General features: G+C 45.1%; 2 protein-coding genes across 3 annotated transcripts; one reads left to right on the top strand and one right to left on the bottom strand.

Annotated features, from left to right (window-relative positions):
- The first annotated feature begins 24 nt into the window (after positions 1 to 24).
- LOC133887446 (succinate dehydrogenase assembly factor 2, mitochondrial-like) lies at positions 25 to 2743 on the top strand. Of its 2 annotated transcripts, XM_062327402.1 has the most exons (5): positions 25 to 309; positions 409 to 535; positions 1644 to 1673; positions 2116 to 2184; positions 2279 to 2743. In XM_062327402.1, the coding sequence occupies exons 1-5, from the start codon at positions 116 to 118 to the stop codon at positions 2423 to 2425; spliced, it is 567 nt and encodes a 188-aa protein (XP_062183386.1). In that variant the 5' UTR covers positions 25 to 115; the 3' UTR covers positions 2426 to 2743. The 2 variants fall into 2 exon arrangements, with proteins under 2 accessions (XP_062183386.1, XP_062183387.1); XM_062327403.1 differs by lacking the exon at positions 1644 to 1673 and having other exon boundaries at positions 26 to 309.
- Positions 2744 to 3465: 722 nt separating this feature from the next.
- Positions 3466 to 15659, bottom strand: LOC133886413 (uncharacterized). The gene is made up of 15 exons (XM_062326126.1): positions 15269 to 15659; positions 13678 to 13772; positions 13482 to 13595; positions 13266 to 13370; positions 13101 to 13172; positions 12699 to 12811; positions 12465 to 12596; positions 12306 to 12374; positions 12102 to 12189; positions 11923 to 11994; positions 5108 to 5208; positions 4814 to 4931; positions 4674 to 4733; positions 4014 to 4124; positions 3466 to 3813 (listed from the first exon to the last, which is right to left on the bottom strand). Exons 1-15 carry the CDS (start codon positions 15657 to 15659, stop codon positions 3709 to 3711), a joined length of 1746 nt encoding a protein of 581 aa, XP_062182110.1. The 3' UTR covers positions 3466 to 3708.
- Between the last annotated feature and the right edge of the window lie 2683 nt (positions 15660 to 18342).

An 18342-nucleotide genomic window follows, 5' to 3' on the forward strand; every position in this document is an offset into this window, starting at 1 on the left:
TAGCAAATCGACAATTATCTCATAAAGGAACGCGGTGCGGGCCCACCCGTCAGCCACGTCGCCCGTCCCCTTCTCTTTCCCATCAACCTCTCCCTCTCCTCTCCGAGCGGCTGCCATGGCGGCCACGCTCCTCCGCCGCGCGCTCCACCTCCGCCGCGTCCTCCCCTCGCCCTCCACCGCCCCCTCGCCTGCCCTCTCCTCCGCCCACCGCCTCCTCTCCGCCTTCACCGCCACCACCGCGTCCCAGCAGAACGCGGCCACCCCCATCGACCTCTCCTCCGACGAGAGCCGCCGCCGCCTCGTAAACAGGTGCGCGCACGCGGATCCTGCCCCAGTAAAGGTCCTTGATTGTGGTTTTGTTGTTTCCCCTTTCTTGACGTCTTAGCGCCCGCGTACGGGGCTGTGCAGGTTGGTGTACCGGAGCAAGCAGAGGGGGTTCCTGGAGCTGGACCTGGTGCTCGGAAGCTGGGTCGAGCAGCATGTACACGCCATGGAAGAGGCCAACATCCGCGCACTCCTGCAAGTCCTCGACCTCGTAAGCCCTCCCTCCTGGACCCGACCAATCCCTCCTCCTTTCTGTAGCTCCAGTAATTTCGTCGTCTGATAGTTCTTCTTTGTTGTCCTGTAACTTTTATTCCTTGTAAAAATTATACACCAACTGTCTACAAGAATAACGAAAGTTGATTGCTTTTAGATGCTCAAATCAAATTCTAGGTCCTCCAAGTTTTTTGTTAAAAAATGTACCAGTCTTATTTTCATTCGAATATATCTTCAGGCTATATTTCTATGTCAGAAACACTAGGAGTTGCGATTGCTGATGTCAAATTTTCTAGGCTATGTTCTTTTCTTTCTAGAGGTCATCATGCTTTTGGAACTAGGAAGAAGTTTTTCTTAGATAATGGAACTAGAAAGAGGTTCAGGTTGATTAAATGGCACGTGATTATTTAAGCTTTGTGTTAATTTTCCATTCCTAGTTTATCATGCTTATTCAGATTTATTAAAATGAAGAGCAGTCCTCTACCAAACAGATAATGTTATTGCTTCAATTGTCTTGGGATAATGGTATTGCTTCAGAATTCAGATAATGAAGAGCAGTCCCCGACCAAACAGTAGACATTGCTTCCTAGTCTCTTGCCAATTTCATAACTTGATACTATAGTATTGCTTCAGTTGTCTTGGGACCAGTGCCACCAAGTGATCAACTAAAGCCTCCTTGATAGCCCCATCAGTGTTGCCCTTGACCCAGACAATTGGTCTTAAAGCACTCTATTAGATTACCTGTAGTCTGTACAGGTCAACAATAGGTTTGGTGATGAAAGGTCTTCGGTGGATTGCTCAAGATGTGAAGCTTGTAATGGCAGCATTCCAATATGAAGTGAGCCTCATACCCAGAATAGCTAGTTGTGTGCAGTATAAATCTGCTTAAGCAAACTGTTTGTCAATGAGTGCATGTCTAGGTTAATAAGATAAGATACATTACTAATTACAGCCTTTATAATGGTTTCTAGAAATCCCTGTTGATCTGAAGTGCTAATCTTAGTTCTTTCACTGGATAATGGTAGTTTAAAAAATATGAGATGTGTTTCCAGATGACACCATTCTTTTGCCTTTCCCAGCTGATACAAAATATGTTTCCTGTTCAGATAGAAGCTTTCAGGACCCTCACATGTAGGGTATGCTCATTACTAGTTGATCTTTACTTCCACTTTGGTAGATCCATTGTAAGCCGTAAGCTCATGGAAAACTCATGCACCCACTTCCTTATCTCACTGAGCTTCTTTCATGCAGTCCAGTGTTTTAATCCCCAATGTGCTAGTATGACCCTACTAGCATGAAACAGTATACTATAGGAGATACATGCAAATATCTATCCATAAAATTCCATTCAAACATTGGAGATAATAGGTCAGAAGACAAATACCACTCTGTAGAAAGATGTGCAACCAAAACCTACATAGGTCTTTTATGTGTAGTATAAGGACACTTGAAAGATAATTGCCATAGCTGATGCCATTGAGCCTTCTGGCCCTGTAGTCATCAATGAATTCCTTTTCCTTGAGTACTGTTTCAAATTTGCATATTGGTTCTAATTCCAGAACTGTCTTGACTCTTCAGGAAAACCCAGATTTGTGGAAATGGCTTACTGGTCAGGAGCAGCCACCAGAGGATTTGAATTCTAATCCTGTATGCTATATAACAACTATTCTTCTGCCCCTTGTGTTTTTTTCTTTTTAAAAAGAAAACAGCCTTCTTTAATGAACAATTCATGTTCAAATAGGTGTTTGGTGCCATCAAATCGAAGATCACAGAAAACCTGAACAAGCATGCTTCTCCCGAAACCCGATCAACACCAGGTCAGCCATGGGTGAGAGGATGGGATGACATAAAGAGAGGCAAAGATGGACCAAAGTACGGAAATCAGTGAAGAGCTGCATGAAACAGGGATGACAATTTTATGTCCTAAATGCACTCATGTCCCTTTCCCCCTTATTCTTATATGGTGGTTGTGTAGAATAAATCAAACTGTGGCTGGCATGTCCGATACGTGTGGACTTTTGTTGGAGTGATAGAGCATATTTTTCGTACTCTTAGTGACAACCAATGGATCTCTTCGTTCTGTTCGTGGCAGTTCCAGGTTAGGGTCTTAACCTCAGTTTACTGTGGCAAATGTGTTATGTATTGTTCGTTTGTTAATGGTGGCATAATTATTGAAAATGTGGAGAATGAACGCCATTTTCAGAAAGTCGGAAACATATTTCCTTTGGTTAATTTCCATCAGTTTTGAAAGTTCTGTATTTTTTGAAGGCTATTAACATATATTATAAAATAATAGTTTGTTTATAAAGAAGAATGGTGAAATTTCTGTGAGGATTGGTGCAAACAATCCTGACTGATGACTTGATGAGTAGTCTTACATTTTGAATAGCTTGTTGTTAATGACGAGTTGTGTTACACTAGATAAGAAACTTTTCTTTTTTGTTAATTACTGACTAGTTCTCAATTGATAACTGAATAACATTTATGTTGACATGATAGTCTGAGACTGAAATTTCTGTAGCTAAGTGCAATTTAGAATGTAGCAATGTAAGAATTGAAACTTTAATGTTGTTGCCTTCGTAGTTTCGAAGCTCTGGTAGGTCTCAAAGGGATTATTTGAGTTCAGTATAAACAGGATTATACATATACTAGGTCGATGTCACTGTATCAGAAAACTTGAATTTAATTTCAGTAAATCTCAGAGTATTGATTCTACGGGATATCCTTGAATTTAATGGTAATGCTCTATCTGAAAAACACTTCGGCTATCTGAAGTTGTTCATAATTACACAAACCTCAGCAGGAGCAAATTTTCAGAATTTAAATTTGCCATGATTCAAATGTTTCTATATATGATATATCATAAGGCTGGTGTGAAACTGTGAAAGTAGTCAGGAAGGAACAAATTTGTGCAGTGGAAACAGTAAGCACAGCAAAGTGCACAAGCAATGGTCTTGTCCATGCTAATCCTGTGATGTACATATCACTGAAAAAATGATCATTCTTACAAATAATTAATGAATGAAAGAATAACAAGACATACATTTGAGATTATCATACACCAGAAAAACTGCACAGAAGAGAGGACAATCTTTTAAGGCGAACAAACGGGCCTTGCAGTGCTAAATCTTTGGAAAAATAAGGGAATATTACTTTTGCATATTCTGTAACCTATGAACCTGCTTTCTGGGCTCGCATCACCAATTCTTCGGTAGTCGTCCCGATAATCTCATTTGCACGCTTCAGAGGAGCACACAAGATCCTCCCGATTGAGTCCTGAGTACAGAATTGTTGTAAGAATCAAGAAATTTGGAATGGACCAAGGGTCAATGATTAGATAAATATGAACTGGTCTGGACATACACTTTTGTTATTGAAGATTTGCATGAGTTTGCTTTAAAGTTACTCATAGGACAACTCAGTAGATATGCTATTTTGCCAAGAAGTTTGCAGGAATTAAAATAAAAAGAACTTACCCGAGAAACAATACCAAGCTTTTCCAGCTTCTTTACAGCATCCACAACATCAAAGTTGCACTCCACACCAAACTCTTCTTTGATGAGCTGTTCACAACGTAAATCAAGGTCCTGGAGGATAAATAAAATACAGTTAAGTCAGCGAGCTTATTTGTCAAACAGTCTTGACAACATATAAGTAACTGCAACTTCCTTTTTAAACTTTAATATAAGTTGGGTAAGGGCCCTCTAGAAGTTCAGTAAGAAGCCTACTAAGATGGTGAATTTTGCCTGAACAGCAACTGGATTTCTGTAAAATATACAGTACAGTTTGATGCTAATATCCAACAGCCTGTAAGGCTGTTACATGAGGTTTTTCTCCAGTACAACACACACAAACACACACACACAGGAACAAACTAAATTAAATAATGGAAGGCACGAACTGTGGTGCTACAGAGAAATTTGGATAACTTAGTTACTTTCAGCAGTCCAGTTTCAGGTAAAAAAGGAGGAAAATCTATTTGATTAGAGTACAAGAAAAGTACACTTGCACAAGAATGAAAAATACGGTACAAGAATATGATTGCACAAGAGGTAGCATGAATGTCGCTAGAAGCAACAGAAAACTATGGATAGTTGTAAATAATAGAAAAGTTAGCAGCGTGTAGACATGCTTACCTGTACAGTTGCCTTCCCTTGCTCCATCAAAATATAGTAAGAAACGATAACCTCCTTCACCTGAAAATAAGTTTCAGATACATCAGAGGCACAAACCAAGTCAAGTTAAAATTAGCAAGGACTGAGTGAGGGTTGCATACTTCTTGCTGGATCACATCATCACACAAGTGAAGAAGTGTTCCTTTCCCACTATCAAGCTGCTTATCATACATCGACTTTGTAATCAAATTTTGGTATGCGACCATATTTGTTTCGAATCTATTTACAAAGATATAAATTTATCATATATCGTGCAGTACCAGGACATTGACCATATTGGTAAACCGAACTATTTCTTCAGGCGCTTACCTTCAGACATACATTAGTGAGACTTATGAAATGACACGTAACAAAACAAATTCTTCTTATGAGGTATTATAATTTAACTCACTTACGTGAAGTAGATCTTCGCACAGTATCCAATCACACCAGACAAGATAGCCGCGACAACCCATATGTCAGCCTTTGGCATTTCAAGAGAACTTATTAGAGTGACCTGAAAGGAAAACACTATTCAGATGGTTGAAGGTAACTAAGTACTAGCATGTTTAACATCGAAAGCATATGACCTGTGCTTAGAGAGATGGAAGCAGTACTAGCACTACAAGACTCAACAGGGTCCCCCCCCCCCCTAAATTTGTGAAGCGAAGATTATGCGAGAGGATGTCGCTCCCCCCCCCCTCCTTCCCGATCGTTGACGCTCACCCCGAGCCCGGCGTCCACCATCCCAGGGTCGCCGCCGTCTCCCGGGGGGCCGCCACCAACTTTGCCCCTTCTCTGGTGCCTCTCTCACCCCTCTCCTTTCGCACCTGCCTTCCACCCCGGCGCATCTTCGGTGGGCAGGTCGAAAGTCCAACATTGGCTCCACGACTCCCCCCTCTCCACCTCCTTGGTCGAGCGCTCTCCTTTGCTCGCCGCACCGATCCATGTCGTGGCCAAGCTATCTTCCAAGCAGAAAGGGAAGGTAGTCCTAAACGACGATGTGCACCGTCCTCCGCCCAGTTGTGCTCCTCCCCGTTGTGCTCCTCCTTCCGGCTTCATGGCCGCCTCCAGAGCGGCTCCACCTCCCAGGGCTCACCTCGGCCTTGGTGTTGTTGTTTCTTCAAGGGTGCCTCTGTTCCTCGTCAACTCGTCTCTACCTGCGGACGATGGATGGACCTTAGTTACAGGCTAGCGTCGGCGTAAGCGGGAGACAGTGCACCGCCTATTGTTGCTCCCACGAAGCGAAGTCTGCCGGTTAACCTCAATGGTCGTTGTTTGAACTGCCTGTCCTGGACGCACCGCTGAGGTGTTTCCGATGTAGGGGGTTCCAGCACCATGTCAAGGACTGCAAGCGGCCACGAGGCAGCTCTTCCGGTTCGATGGGGTCCGGTCATCGTCAGTTCTGCTGCGTCTCTTCCTTGGCGGGCTCAACGCCGGTTGGTTCGGAGGCCTGCTCCAGCACACCATCTGATTCAATTAGTCTTCCCGGCAACCATCAATCTTCCCGGGCAGGCTCCATTCCCTCTGGCTCGGCTGCACTTGGGGTGACACCACCTGGCTCTATCCTGTGAGCCTTGCTCGTCGCTTCTCCGCAGATCTCCTACAAGGAGATTGTTGTCCCTCCGGCTCTACAGCGCTGCATTGTGCCTTGGTGTGATGCCTTTGCCGTGGAAGAGAATCGTCTCCGTTGGGCACTGCTGGCTTATGCTGATCGTGCCAGGCGTGATCTCCTACCTTGCGATCTGACCGACGTCATCTCCGAAGCCTTCGGTGTGCCGGGTGATGAGTTCAGGGTCTCCTGCTTCCACCTGGACAATTTCATCGTCATTTGCCATTCGCAGGGCACGCGGGACACCATCCTCGCTGCTAGCAGCACTCCCTTACCGGCTGGTACCCGCTGGTTCTTCAAACCGTGGACACGTCTGGCTTACATGTCCGGCGCGGTTCTTGCCCACCGCGTTGTTGTCTCCCTCAAAGGTGTGCCCCCCCCACACCTGGTCAATATCCACTGCTCAACAACTCCTCGGCCACCATTGTTGGGTCGAGAGGCTCGAGGACGACGCTGCACTAGCGGAACGGGCGAACCTTTCTGCCCTACGCGTTGTTGCGTGGTGTGATCGCTCGAAGAGCGTCTCCAGCGATGTTGTCTTGCAAGTGTCAGAGCCATGCAGTGTCGTTTGTCACGACGATCAGGATATGCAACTGCTCTTCGACAATCTTCCACCATATATCATGGAGACAAGGGTCCTTTCATATGTCGTTTCCATCCGGCTTGTCTCTCAGGCAGTGTTCCAGGTTCCTTCCTCCTCCAGCGACGGTGGCTCCACGTCTTCTAGCGGTGAGGACGGCGATTCTGAGGGCCGGCCTGCCAATGGTGTTGGGCGGGACGGTCTTCCTCCAGGGAGAAGACTTAAGTTCCTGCCGCTTCAAGATTCCACGGCCACGAGCGCGGGGGGCCGGTCCACGGGCGTGCTCTCGGCGTCCATTGGGCGCCCAACGTTCTACCTTCAGCCTCGGCGTCCGTGCCGATCCGCTTTGGTTCACTATGGGGCTCATCTTCCGAGGAGCGATCCACTTTGCCGTCCCAACCTACGCTCACATGCGGCGTGCTGACAGCTTTCGGTGGATCACGGGCCGAGACAGCGGATTCCTTCGTGGTGCCCATACCTCCCTCTGACCTTGCCCCTGTATGACCCCATGTATGACGAACATCGCTCCTGCTCCCGGTCGCCCAACCATGGCAGATTCGTGCATCTGCCAACTCGACACGTTAGGTTGGTCTACTCACGACGCCGACGTCACGCTACGGCTGCGGGCAGCTCTCCAGTGCACATCGTCATTCTACCCATTCAACCATCGCCACCTAGGCCCATGACGGGCCTGGATCCTTCCCTGATGGGCTTGATCTCCTCCTCACCTGGGTCCCTTGCCATAGGTCAAGCAAGCTGCCCGCCCACGCGCCATGGGCTACGTGGTGTGTCACGTCGGTCTGGGTCTCAGCTAAGGCGTTGTGGCTGTTGTCGGACACCCAACAATGCTTCTAGGCAGTGGCGCCGAGCGGACACCAATAAAGCCTTCGGAGCTACTCTGGTCGATGCTTCGTCCAACTTGGCAAATTCGGCACTCGGCTCTTTCATCCATATGCTAACGAAGGAGATTCCTGCACCATTAGCATCCCCCTCTCGCCGGCGGCTAAAAGTGCAGAACTTAGTTCAAGCTCCCTGAAGGAGCAGTCGGTTGGCTGCACGGTCGTGCCTCTCGTCAGTGCGACCATCCAAAAGAGGGGAGTTCCTGCTGATGCGCCGCCTGTGTCTCGTGAAGGATGGTGAGGTTCTCTCGCCCACCCTCCATCAGGTATACCTCTGCCTGTTTGAAGAGCCTTTGTCGGAACAGCACATACAAGCAATAAGGGAACTCTTCCCTGGATACGGTTTGCCGGCCGCGGCACCTGTAGCCATGGAGGTGTCACTGACATGATTGATGCTGTTGGAAGTTGTTGTTTATTCATATGGATAATTTCAATATTATTAGTTGGAATGTCTGTGGGTTAAATTATAAAGCCCGCCAAGATGTTGTCCGTACCATGATTTCCGACCATAACGCCAAAGTTGTTTGTTTGCTTGAAACCAAGCTGGATGTTGTCTTTCCTTTCTTAGTCAATGAAATTTGTGGCTCTGAAGTCTCGGGATTTTCCTGCTTGCCAGCTTCCAACACCAGGGGTGGTGTGATTGTAGCAGCTCATTAGCCGTTTGCGTTGATAGCAGTTCAGGTCCTGAGATTCTCGGTCAGTGTCTAGATCTCATCGCCAAATGACGGCTCCTTGTCGGCTGTGTACGGCCCTAACGACGAAAGCCTTAAGGACTCTTTCCTCTCTGAGCTTGCCACTGTCTGAGCATCGTTGCAAGGGCCTTGGATCATAATAGGCAACTTCAACATGATCGCGGCAACCAAGGACAAGAACAATACCAACCATAGCAGACGCTCTATTGCCCATTTTCGTCGCTTCATCTCAGGGCAGGAGCTCAAGGACCTCCATCTCTTTGGTCATCGCTATACCTAGTCCAATGAGAGGTCCTCCCCAACCCTGGTTCAGCTTGATAGGGCGTTGGTGTCTACAGAATGGGACATGACATTCCCCAAAAGCTACCTTCAAGCTTTATCCACTAATTGTTCCGATCACTACCCTTTCCTGCTTTCGTTGTCCGTTGGTACTCCGCGAAAGCGACGATTCTAGTTCGAAGCTTTTTGGACGAAGTTGCCTAGATTCCTCGAAGCTGTTCAGAACGGCTGGGTTCTCACAAGCTTTGAACTTGCCAAACCGTCGCTTATCCGGCTTGACATTCTACCGAGGCGCACGGCCAAGGCACTCCAACGGTGGAGCACCTTGCATATTGGTAACATTAGAGAGCAACTTCTGGTTGCGAGGGAGGGGGTTTGTCGTCTTGATGCCGCCTAGGACTCCAGGAACCTCTCTGCTACCGAGGTCGACCTGCGGAAATAACTCAAATTTATTGTCTAGGCTTGGCTTCCCTTGAGCGCTCCATTGCTTGAAGTCGCTCTAGGATTAGTTGGCTACGGGACGGAGATGCCAACTCTAGGCTCTTCCATTCGTTCGCCTCCTTCTGAGCGAGGAAGAATACTATCACTCTTTGTCCACGCCACATGGTCCGATCTCCTCCCACTCGGCCATATAGGAGACGTTGTACAATCATTTCAACTTAATCCTAGGCAGCGCCTCTCCAAGGGAGTCCTCCTTGGATCTTACACAGCTTGGCATTTTGCCTTTGGACCTGCAAACGTTGGATGCACCATTCAATGAGGATGAAATTCTTCAGGCTATCAGGCGTCTCCCCCTCAACAAAGCCCCCGGACCGGACGGGTTCACGGCGGAATTTTACAATGCCGCTTGACCAATCATCAAAGGAAGACATTACTCTTGCCATCTCTGCTTTCGGGCTCGGTGATCGCAGAGGGTTGCATGGTCTTAATAATGCCTTTGTCACACTATTGCCAAAGAAGGATGAAGCCTCTGCGTCGTCGGACTACCGCCCCATCAGTCTCATCTATAGCATTGGCAAGCTTATCACCAAAGCCATGTCTATCCGGTTTTCTCCACACCTGAACTCTTTGATCTCGAAATGCCAATGTGCTTTCATACGCAGTCGCTCGATTCATGATAACTTCAAATTTGTTCACTGCACTGCGAGGCTCCTCAAGAGATTGAAGAGGCATAAGATTTTGTTTAAGTTGGATATCGCTAAGGCCTTTGATTCCGTAAATTGGGCACTACTCCTAGAGGTGCTTCGGGCTTGGGGTTTTGGACCTAGATGGTGCAGCTGGATTGAGGCTATTCTCAGCTCATCGTTTACCAGAATTCTGCTTAACTCCATCCCAGGGCCGGTCATCAGGCACGCCCAGGGCTGCGACAAGGGGATTCTCTTTCCCCCTTTTTGTTCGTGCTGGTTATGGACATACTCCCGCATCTTTTGTCCAAGGCGGGAGAAGCTGGAATCCTTGACTCTATGGGGGCATGACTCTATCATTCATCGATGTTCTCTTTATGCCGACGATGCAATTATCTTCATGCCGCCGACCCCCCAGGATATCCGATCTCATTTGGCTCTGATGCAGTTCTTTGGCTCGGCATCAGGTCTGAGAACTAATTTAAACAAGTGTGAGGCGGTTCCAATCTATTGTGGCGATGAACATGTCGAGATTATCAACGACAACCTCACGTGTGGCCTGTCTTCTTTCCCAGTTCGGTATCTAGGCGCCCCCCTCACTGTGGGACGTCTCCGCAGGTGTCACCTCTAGCCTTTGGTTGACCAAGTTGCTGCCAAGCTTCCAATCTGGTAGGCCAAACTAATCTCTAGGCCAGGGCGTGCAACACTGGTCAAATCTGTGTTGTCTTCGTCTCCTCTGCATGTCCTAATCTCCATTGCCGTGCCACCTTGCGTCCTCAAGGAAAAAGATAGCATCAGAAAGGCGTTCTTCTGGTCCGGCAGGCAACACTCGTCTGGTGGCCACAAAGCCGTCGCTTGGCTTAAGGTTTGCTGGCCTCTATCGTATGGCGGCTTGGGGATACAGGACCTACGCCTGGCAGGCCTGGCATTACGCCTGCGTTGGCTATGGTGGCAGCAGTCAGACCGCTCCAGGGCTTGGGCGATCTTACCGATGCACCATGAGAGGGTGGTCTCTGCTTTCTTTGACGCCTCAACCAGTTTTGAGATTGGGAACGAGGTGCACACCTTCTTCTGGACCGATGCATGGCTCCACGGATGTTCCATTCGATGCCTGGCTCCGGACCTGTTTGTTTGCGTCGCTCTTTCGGCAAGAGGCAGATTAGTTAGAGAGGCGTTGTTCAACCGAAGATGGATTCGGGACATCTCCGGCCCACTTTCAATTACGGCCTTACGCCAATAAGTGCAGCTCTAGTCATAGTTGCAGTCGTTCAACTTGGGCACCGGAGAAGACCGCGTAATCTGGAAATGGTCCTCTTCTGGCATATACTCGGCTCCCTCGGCCTATCGCCAGATGTTCCTGGGTTCTATTCGATGCGAAGAGGCCCGGTTGGTCTGGAAGTCCTGGGCGCCTTCGAAGGTTAAATTCTTCAGTTGGCTCATGATTCATGATCGCTTATAGAATGCTGCTAGAAGGTGACGGCGCGGGCTACAAGCAGATGATTCATGCACACATTGCTCGCAGGAAGCCGAGACTATCGACCACTTGCTTTTGCATTGTCCACTGGCGCACGAAATATGGTGGCGGGTCCTGGGTGGCCATGCCCCTGCTCAAGATGCCTCCTTCATGGTTTGGTGGATGCACACTTGGACATGATCGGCTTCCGATATAAGCAGAGGTATGGACTCCTTGATTCTCCTCACAAGCTGGCGCATCTGGCTCTCGCATAATGACATCATCTTTAACAAGCGGAGAGTATCAACCGACGGCATAGTTGTGATCATTTGGGAGGAAGCCGAACGATGGTGCAACGCCAGAGCGAAGGACCTGTCCACCCTCTTGGAACGGCGCCGAATCTTAGGCTACGTTACATAGCTTTGATGCTAGGTCGGTTGCTTAGTTTGTGTATGAGCTTCTATTTGCTCACTGCATCCTGACCCAGCATGGGTCGTTGTATAAGACTCTATTTTTTCCGTCTTAATATAAAGATGCGCAACTCTCCTGTGTATGCGAGAAAAAAAAAACATTGAAAACATCAGCAACGTACCAAACCAATAACAGCAGAAATAAGAAATTTAACCCAATCCATTGGTGTTAAACTAGGGTTCTTCTTCTCTGGCTACAGCACAAATACTGGTGTTAGATATAGGAGAATAAACAGAACCTGCCAAAAATTGCTGAGAAGTACATTTTAGGAATATTTCCAGTACCCTATATAAATATTACCAGAACTAATTCCATATCGGCCATCGGAATGTGCTTGAAGTGCTTAACAAATATTCCTCGATCTGGCTTACTTTCTGTGCTAGCCCTCCTGTAGTGTTATGATCAGAATAAGCAACTCCGTCAGAGTGTCAACTCTGAAGATAAGAGATTGCTTCACGATTTAAGAAGGCTAAATAAAATGACAATTCACAAAGAATTACCTACCTATACACCACGATCATCCTTTCAAATGTAGGCTCTTGAATTGTCATTTTTCTTAATAGATTCTTTATGCTGCCACAAAAAAGGAATAACACATTAGATAATAAGTTCAACTTTAGTTTACCAATTCCAGTGAAGGCAAGCCAAGGTCTAATCTACAACCTCAGCTCCATTTTGTCTAGTCGAATGCGCCCAACATAGAGGTCTGGTTCTTCTGCTTCCTCATTAATTTCGTCAGTCTTCTTTGTGTCCTTTTTTGATGCTACTTGTTTCTTCGAGAATAATCTATCAATCCTGATATTAAAACAACATTGCATTGATATGATGTATTATCAAAGGGAAAACCGTTCAGTTTAGCTCAAAAAATAAAAAATAAATGATATTGTGATGTCATACCTTGTGACTCTGAGAAATGACCTCCATACTCGAGATATGATGACATCCACTTTCTCCATGAAGAAGTAGTCAGTTGTCCGATCAATTCCAATGCCCCGACGGAAGATAATATACTGCAAAAGGTGTGGTTGGTGCGAAAATAAGATATAAAATACTATGCAGAACTCAAAATAAAGAAAAAAGCAGGGGCATGCTAACCTGGATGTCCTCGTGAGCAATGGGTACCAAGGAAAGACAATTTATGAAATAATTAGAGCAAACGTGCCAGTTTCTCCCATTTACATTTTCTGGTTTTTTTTATATGTGCCATTCTGTTCATGAATCATCGGCGTAAAAGAAGTATTTGTACAGTTTAAGGAGGAAAGAAGACCAGCAGAATGAACTACAGGAAATGGCAAATACCTTATCAACGAATGCTGGTAGATTATCATGCGGGTGCTCTTTAAAGTGCCTTGCCAACAACTTGTTGTCAACCTAAAATTGTTCAAATTGCTAGTTGAAAAGTGAAGTAGATTGCTGTGTCAGCATACATAATGATTTTTTTTATTTACAAAAGTAACTTCATACCTTGGATTCATCAACTTTGATGGGAAGATTCAAAAGATACTGACCAGACTGGGCTACCTCATACTCTTCGTCAGATAACAACTTGAAGTTGCTCTTTTCCATTATCTATTTAAGACCACGAATTGTATTTCGGAACAGAGGGAGTATAAGTTATTCTTGTATAAAATTCCAAATATCATACTCAATAGTATGAAAAGGAATACATAGTGGGCCAACCTTAAAAAGGTAAGTTAAGAAATTGAGTTCAAGAGTTTCTATCTCATCAGATGTCATGCTCTGCTGTTCCAAGCTCTTCTCACCATAAACAGGATCAAATAAGGCGTACAATTGCTGCATGACAGTGCAAACATTTAGCTGAAAGAAACTTGGCCAACTTGGACTGTTATAACTGAATAAAAAAAGAGGTACGAACTATTAGATCCTCAAATTGCAGAAGATACCAAGCGCGAATAGTGTACTCCGCCCTCCTACATAGCTTCCTGAACTCGGCACGGTCGTTGTCACGCTCTGAAGAGTAAATCCAGAGCATGTGTTAATTATGGCAAGGCAAATCAAATCACACCATCTCAGTTCGATTTTTTTTTCTGATATCAGAATTTCACAAATAGAGAGAATAAAACCAACTTCGACTCTTTTTAGAAATAGAAAAAAGTAAAAAATAATTGTTCAATCTAAAATAATTATTGAAGATCGGCAGATAACTAAGATCGTGCAAAATTCTCATATCTATAGCCCATACAAGTATTAGCAGAAATTGACAGTTTTTTAGTGAGAGACAGTAACGAAAGGATCGCATTACATATCACCCAAAAACTAAAAAAGTACCTGGTTATTGTTATAAAACATAAATGCCAAAATCTAAACAAACAAGACACTGTTCCTTCATTACAAAATGCTGCGAGTGCATTTTGGAGGATATTTTGCTAGATGTAACGTTTATAGTTTTTAGCTTGGTGCTCGTTCTAGACTTCAGATACCTAGTTTGGCTGTGTAATGTGAGCATTGCTGTTTCGTGATGTTTCGCTTTCTGAACTTGTTATAAACACTTGTACCTCCTGGTTTTACTAATCGAAACCGGGGGCTCATCCACATAAGAACATATAGGAGTGACTGCAATTACTACTCCAAAAACAAGACAAATATTGGGTCTGTTTTGTTTGGTAAGGTTCCAGATTCTCTTAGAAACATTTTGGTTATAATTTATCCTTGAAAACGTTTATTTGATGAATCAGAACCACTTCGTGCCATCGTTTGGCTAGTTGAATGGATTCTAATTCTTGAGAGAGGATGTCAGTTGTAAATGAGGAGGAAGTGATTCATAAACGGAAGAAACCACATTTTGAAACCACATTTTGCTTGTTTCTCTCTCACAATGTAAAAAAAATGGTTCTCCCGTTTTGAATTGAAATGACTTGCCAAAAGCACCATTTGGCAAGGATTCCTCTAATTCTAGCCAGAATCCCGAAACTTTTCTTGTTGCCAAATGCACCCTAAGATTCACACCATGTTTCAAGAACTTACCACAACCGTGACAAACGGAACCGGAAAGAATAAAACCAATGGCCCTTTTTTCCACAGCAGTTAAGTAAAATTCGGATAAAATTCGGACCAATTAACGAATGAGTCTCCCAAAGCTACTAGAGTATGCGCATCTTTCTCCTATTCACAAGACTCCAGTTAGCTTCTCTAGGGCCGGTGTCGTCGCGATGCAAAGGGAAAAAAGAAAAGAAACTACCAATGATCAGAGAATGCGATGCTGTATAGAGATAAGATTGCCGGTGACGCAATGACAAATTCATAATACGAGCACCGCCGCCCTCAGAATTGCACAATTTTTTTTTTTTTGATTTCGTCTCCCATTTCCAAAGAAACTCGACGCCTCCGTGACCCCGCCGGCGATCCAATCCCTCCACGGCAAATGCCCGCGCAACCGAAGCAGGATCGAACCGGAACCAAGCCAAACCAAGAAACAGCAGGCGGGAGATCGAGGACGGTATAGATACCGATGAGGTAGGCGAGCTTCGTGACGAGCTTGGGCTTGAGGATGGGGATGACGGACTCCCGCTCGAGCCGTATCACCTCCTTCACCACCCCGTCCTTCTTCTCGTTCTTCTCCATCGCCGCCGCCGCCGCCGTCGCTGGCCGCCCCTCCTCCTCCATCAATGGCCCGGGCGGCGGCCGGCGCAGTGCATAGAAGGGCCGACCGGGATTGGATTTGATTCGAGCCGTGGAACCGAGGCGAGGGATCGGATGGCGTCGGGTCGCGGGAAGAGGGAAGGCGACGATGCGTCGAGAAGAGACAGGGAGAGATGCGCGCCTTTTCGTGAGTGGCGGCACGAGCGGTCTCTTGGTTAATTCCGGATTTGATAGGGTAATTAAGCTTTGATTAATCATGGTGTGGCGTATCTTACTGCCTGCCACACACTCTCACACAACACATGTTTAGCTATGACTCATCACTAACTAATTACGTACAGACATCTGTAAGGTAAGAAGTGTTTGTCACATATTTGGTCGTCTAGGTGTGGGTTGGGTTCGGAGAAAGCTTAGTTTGGATGATGGAATATTCACAGTTCTGATTGTTAAGATACTGCAAATCTATTAATCCAATAATTTCAGTCCATTTTCCTACCTATAGATGAGGTTTCTTAAACGGCATCTATAACTATGACGCAGATGGTTGTGAATGTAGTTTGTGAACTGCACATTTCAATTTGACATGCTATTTATGTTTCCTAAACTCAACTATAAGGGTGAATTTGAAAAGTACCATCACCAAAGTCATTTAAGTTAAAAAATATCATCGGTATCCCTATGACATATAGTCCTAGAGACACATATTATCCTATTTTTCAATATAGATATTTTTATATATTATCCACTAATTTTTTTCCTAACTATAATGTTGGTTATAACAATTGATCCAAAGAGCAAAGAGTACTTCATGTGGGCTAAGGCCCCCCGCCCCAAGGTGAAGGTGGTTGATGAAGGAGCCCATCAACGGACTAGCAAGCTCAGTGCTTGTGAAATATTGATTTATGCAAATCAGTGGTTGAGATCGCTTCTAGAAAGGCTTAGGCTTGTTTGTTTGGACTTAGTCTTTTCTAAAAGTTGTTTCTCGCTTTAGGTCTTGGAGATGCCATTTTTTCCAAAAGTTGTTTCTATAAATGTTGTGACTGTTTGACAACTTTGCTTTTTTATGATCTAGCTAATAGCTTTTGAGCTGAATTAAGTGTGCAATGTGCGTAATGCCCCTGACTATTCTGATGTATATTTTACCTTACAAAACTTTTTTAATGACTATTATTATTATTATTTTTCCACAGATAATTGACATTTGAGGTCTTTGTGTATGTGTAACTACTACATTTAGACCTTATATGAAGTTGATTGACCCTAATTATACTAAAAATGTAAATTATCAAAGGGTCTATCATTCAAAGAAATATACTTGTGTGCTTTACAATGAATGCACCTATGGAAATGCAGAAAATGACACAACGGTACTACCCTACTATTACGATTTATGAGAAGCATTAACTGGCACAAAAGCATCATTATTTCATACAAAATAGGAAAAGAAAAGAAAAAAACAGTTGTGGTAAACTGGATGTAAAATTGCTACATCATGCAAAATTGTTCCCTGGACAAGCCGCTGACATTCAAGCTGTGCATGCACTGCATTTCATCACATGCAAATTAGCAAACAATAACTGGGTTTGCTCTCTGTTTCATCATAATGCGAAAACAATAACCCATCAAAACAATCACAAGATGAATTGTACACAGCATAGGTGCATTCGAATGGTAGATTTGCTAATGAGGAAGAACATGAACCAGAACTGCTATATGAATAGGAATTGTACGGCATTTTCCACACAAACATCATCAAGCCAGTGCTACATGAATAGGAACTATAGCGAAATACTGTAGCATGGGTACTGCAGCGCTCAGCCCTGTCCATCCGCTCGCGATCTAACAGCCGAGAGCTGACCAAAGTTACGTTACTGTAGCATCACTGATTTTGCTTGAGCAAAATCAGAGGATACGGATCCCTAATCACCAAATAGTTGCCGCCGACGAGGGGTACCGTCGAGGCTCCAAGTCTCAGAAGTGGGATCCAACCACCGTTGGCTATGGGGACGTCAAATCTGGCTGATACGATAGTCACACACATCATCCGGCTAACGCCAACTCACCAACCGATTTCCCGGTCTGTTACTTGCCCGCTTCAGCGTGTCTGAATCTACTGTTCACCGTCACTCGGTTGTCCCCCCCCGGCCCCCTTGCAGAGGATGCTTGTCCCCAAGCAACAGAGCGAGGAAACCTTTCCATCACAGCATACAAATCCTCTCAAGTGGAAGATTCAATCGGCAAATTTGTCCATTTCATGAGCACCTACGGCGCTGCATGCCCTCCTTTCTTCACCAGCCGTCTGTCCACAATAGACTCTGGCTCGACAGAACTGGCTTCCATGTCTAGCACATGTGGAAGAGTAGAATACAACAAGACTAGGGACAAGACTGGGGAACGAGCCAGCCAGGAGAGAACGCTGGAATGGATGAGGATTGATGCGAACAGGAGAAGCCAACTTATTTATCGGATGACAGAGGTGCGTAATTTCTTTGAAGTCGAGGCCTCTTCTCATTTCTTCATCCCACAAAAGCCTGACAAGATCCCATGGCCTGGTTGTGCCTTCTAACTTATGGTAGTATAGAGGAGAGGTGGCTTTTGAGATGCCGTATGTTTGTTTGTTCTTTTAGCTTCTATTAGTATAAGTTTAAATAAATAGGACCTAAAAAGTTTTTTCATCTTGAGCTTAGGAGCTTTTTTTTCCTAGTAAATTCATGTACCAGTTGTATATATTTGTAGATAATTGCATTGCAACTTATTTGTTGCATCTGTCCTAGCTTCCTACACGTCACAAGACGAGGGGTGAATTGATTGCTTTGTTTGTTGTCCATTTCCCAACATACACTAACACATTTTAATTGGAAAGTGACCATGAATGATTACTGGATCCAAATACATATATTGGCATTTACATGCATCCATAAATATGGATTGGTCAAAGCCA

This window comes from Phragmites australis, chromosome 12 (assembly GCF_958298935.1).
Source record: "Phragmites australis chromosome 12, lpPhrAust1.1, whole genome shotgun sequence".
NCBI lineage: Eukaryota > Viridiplantae > Streptophyta > Magnoliopsida > Poales > Poaceae > Phragmites > Phragmites australis.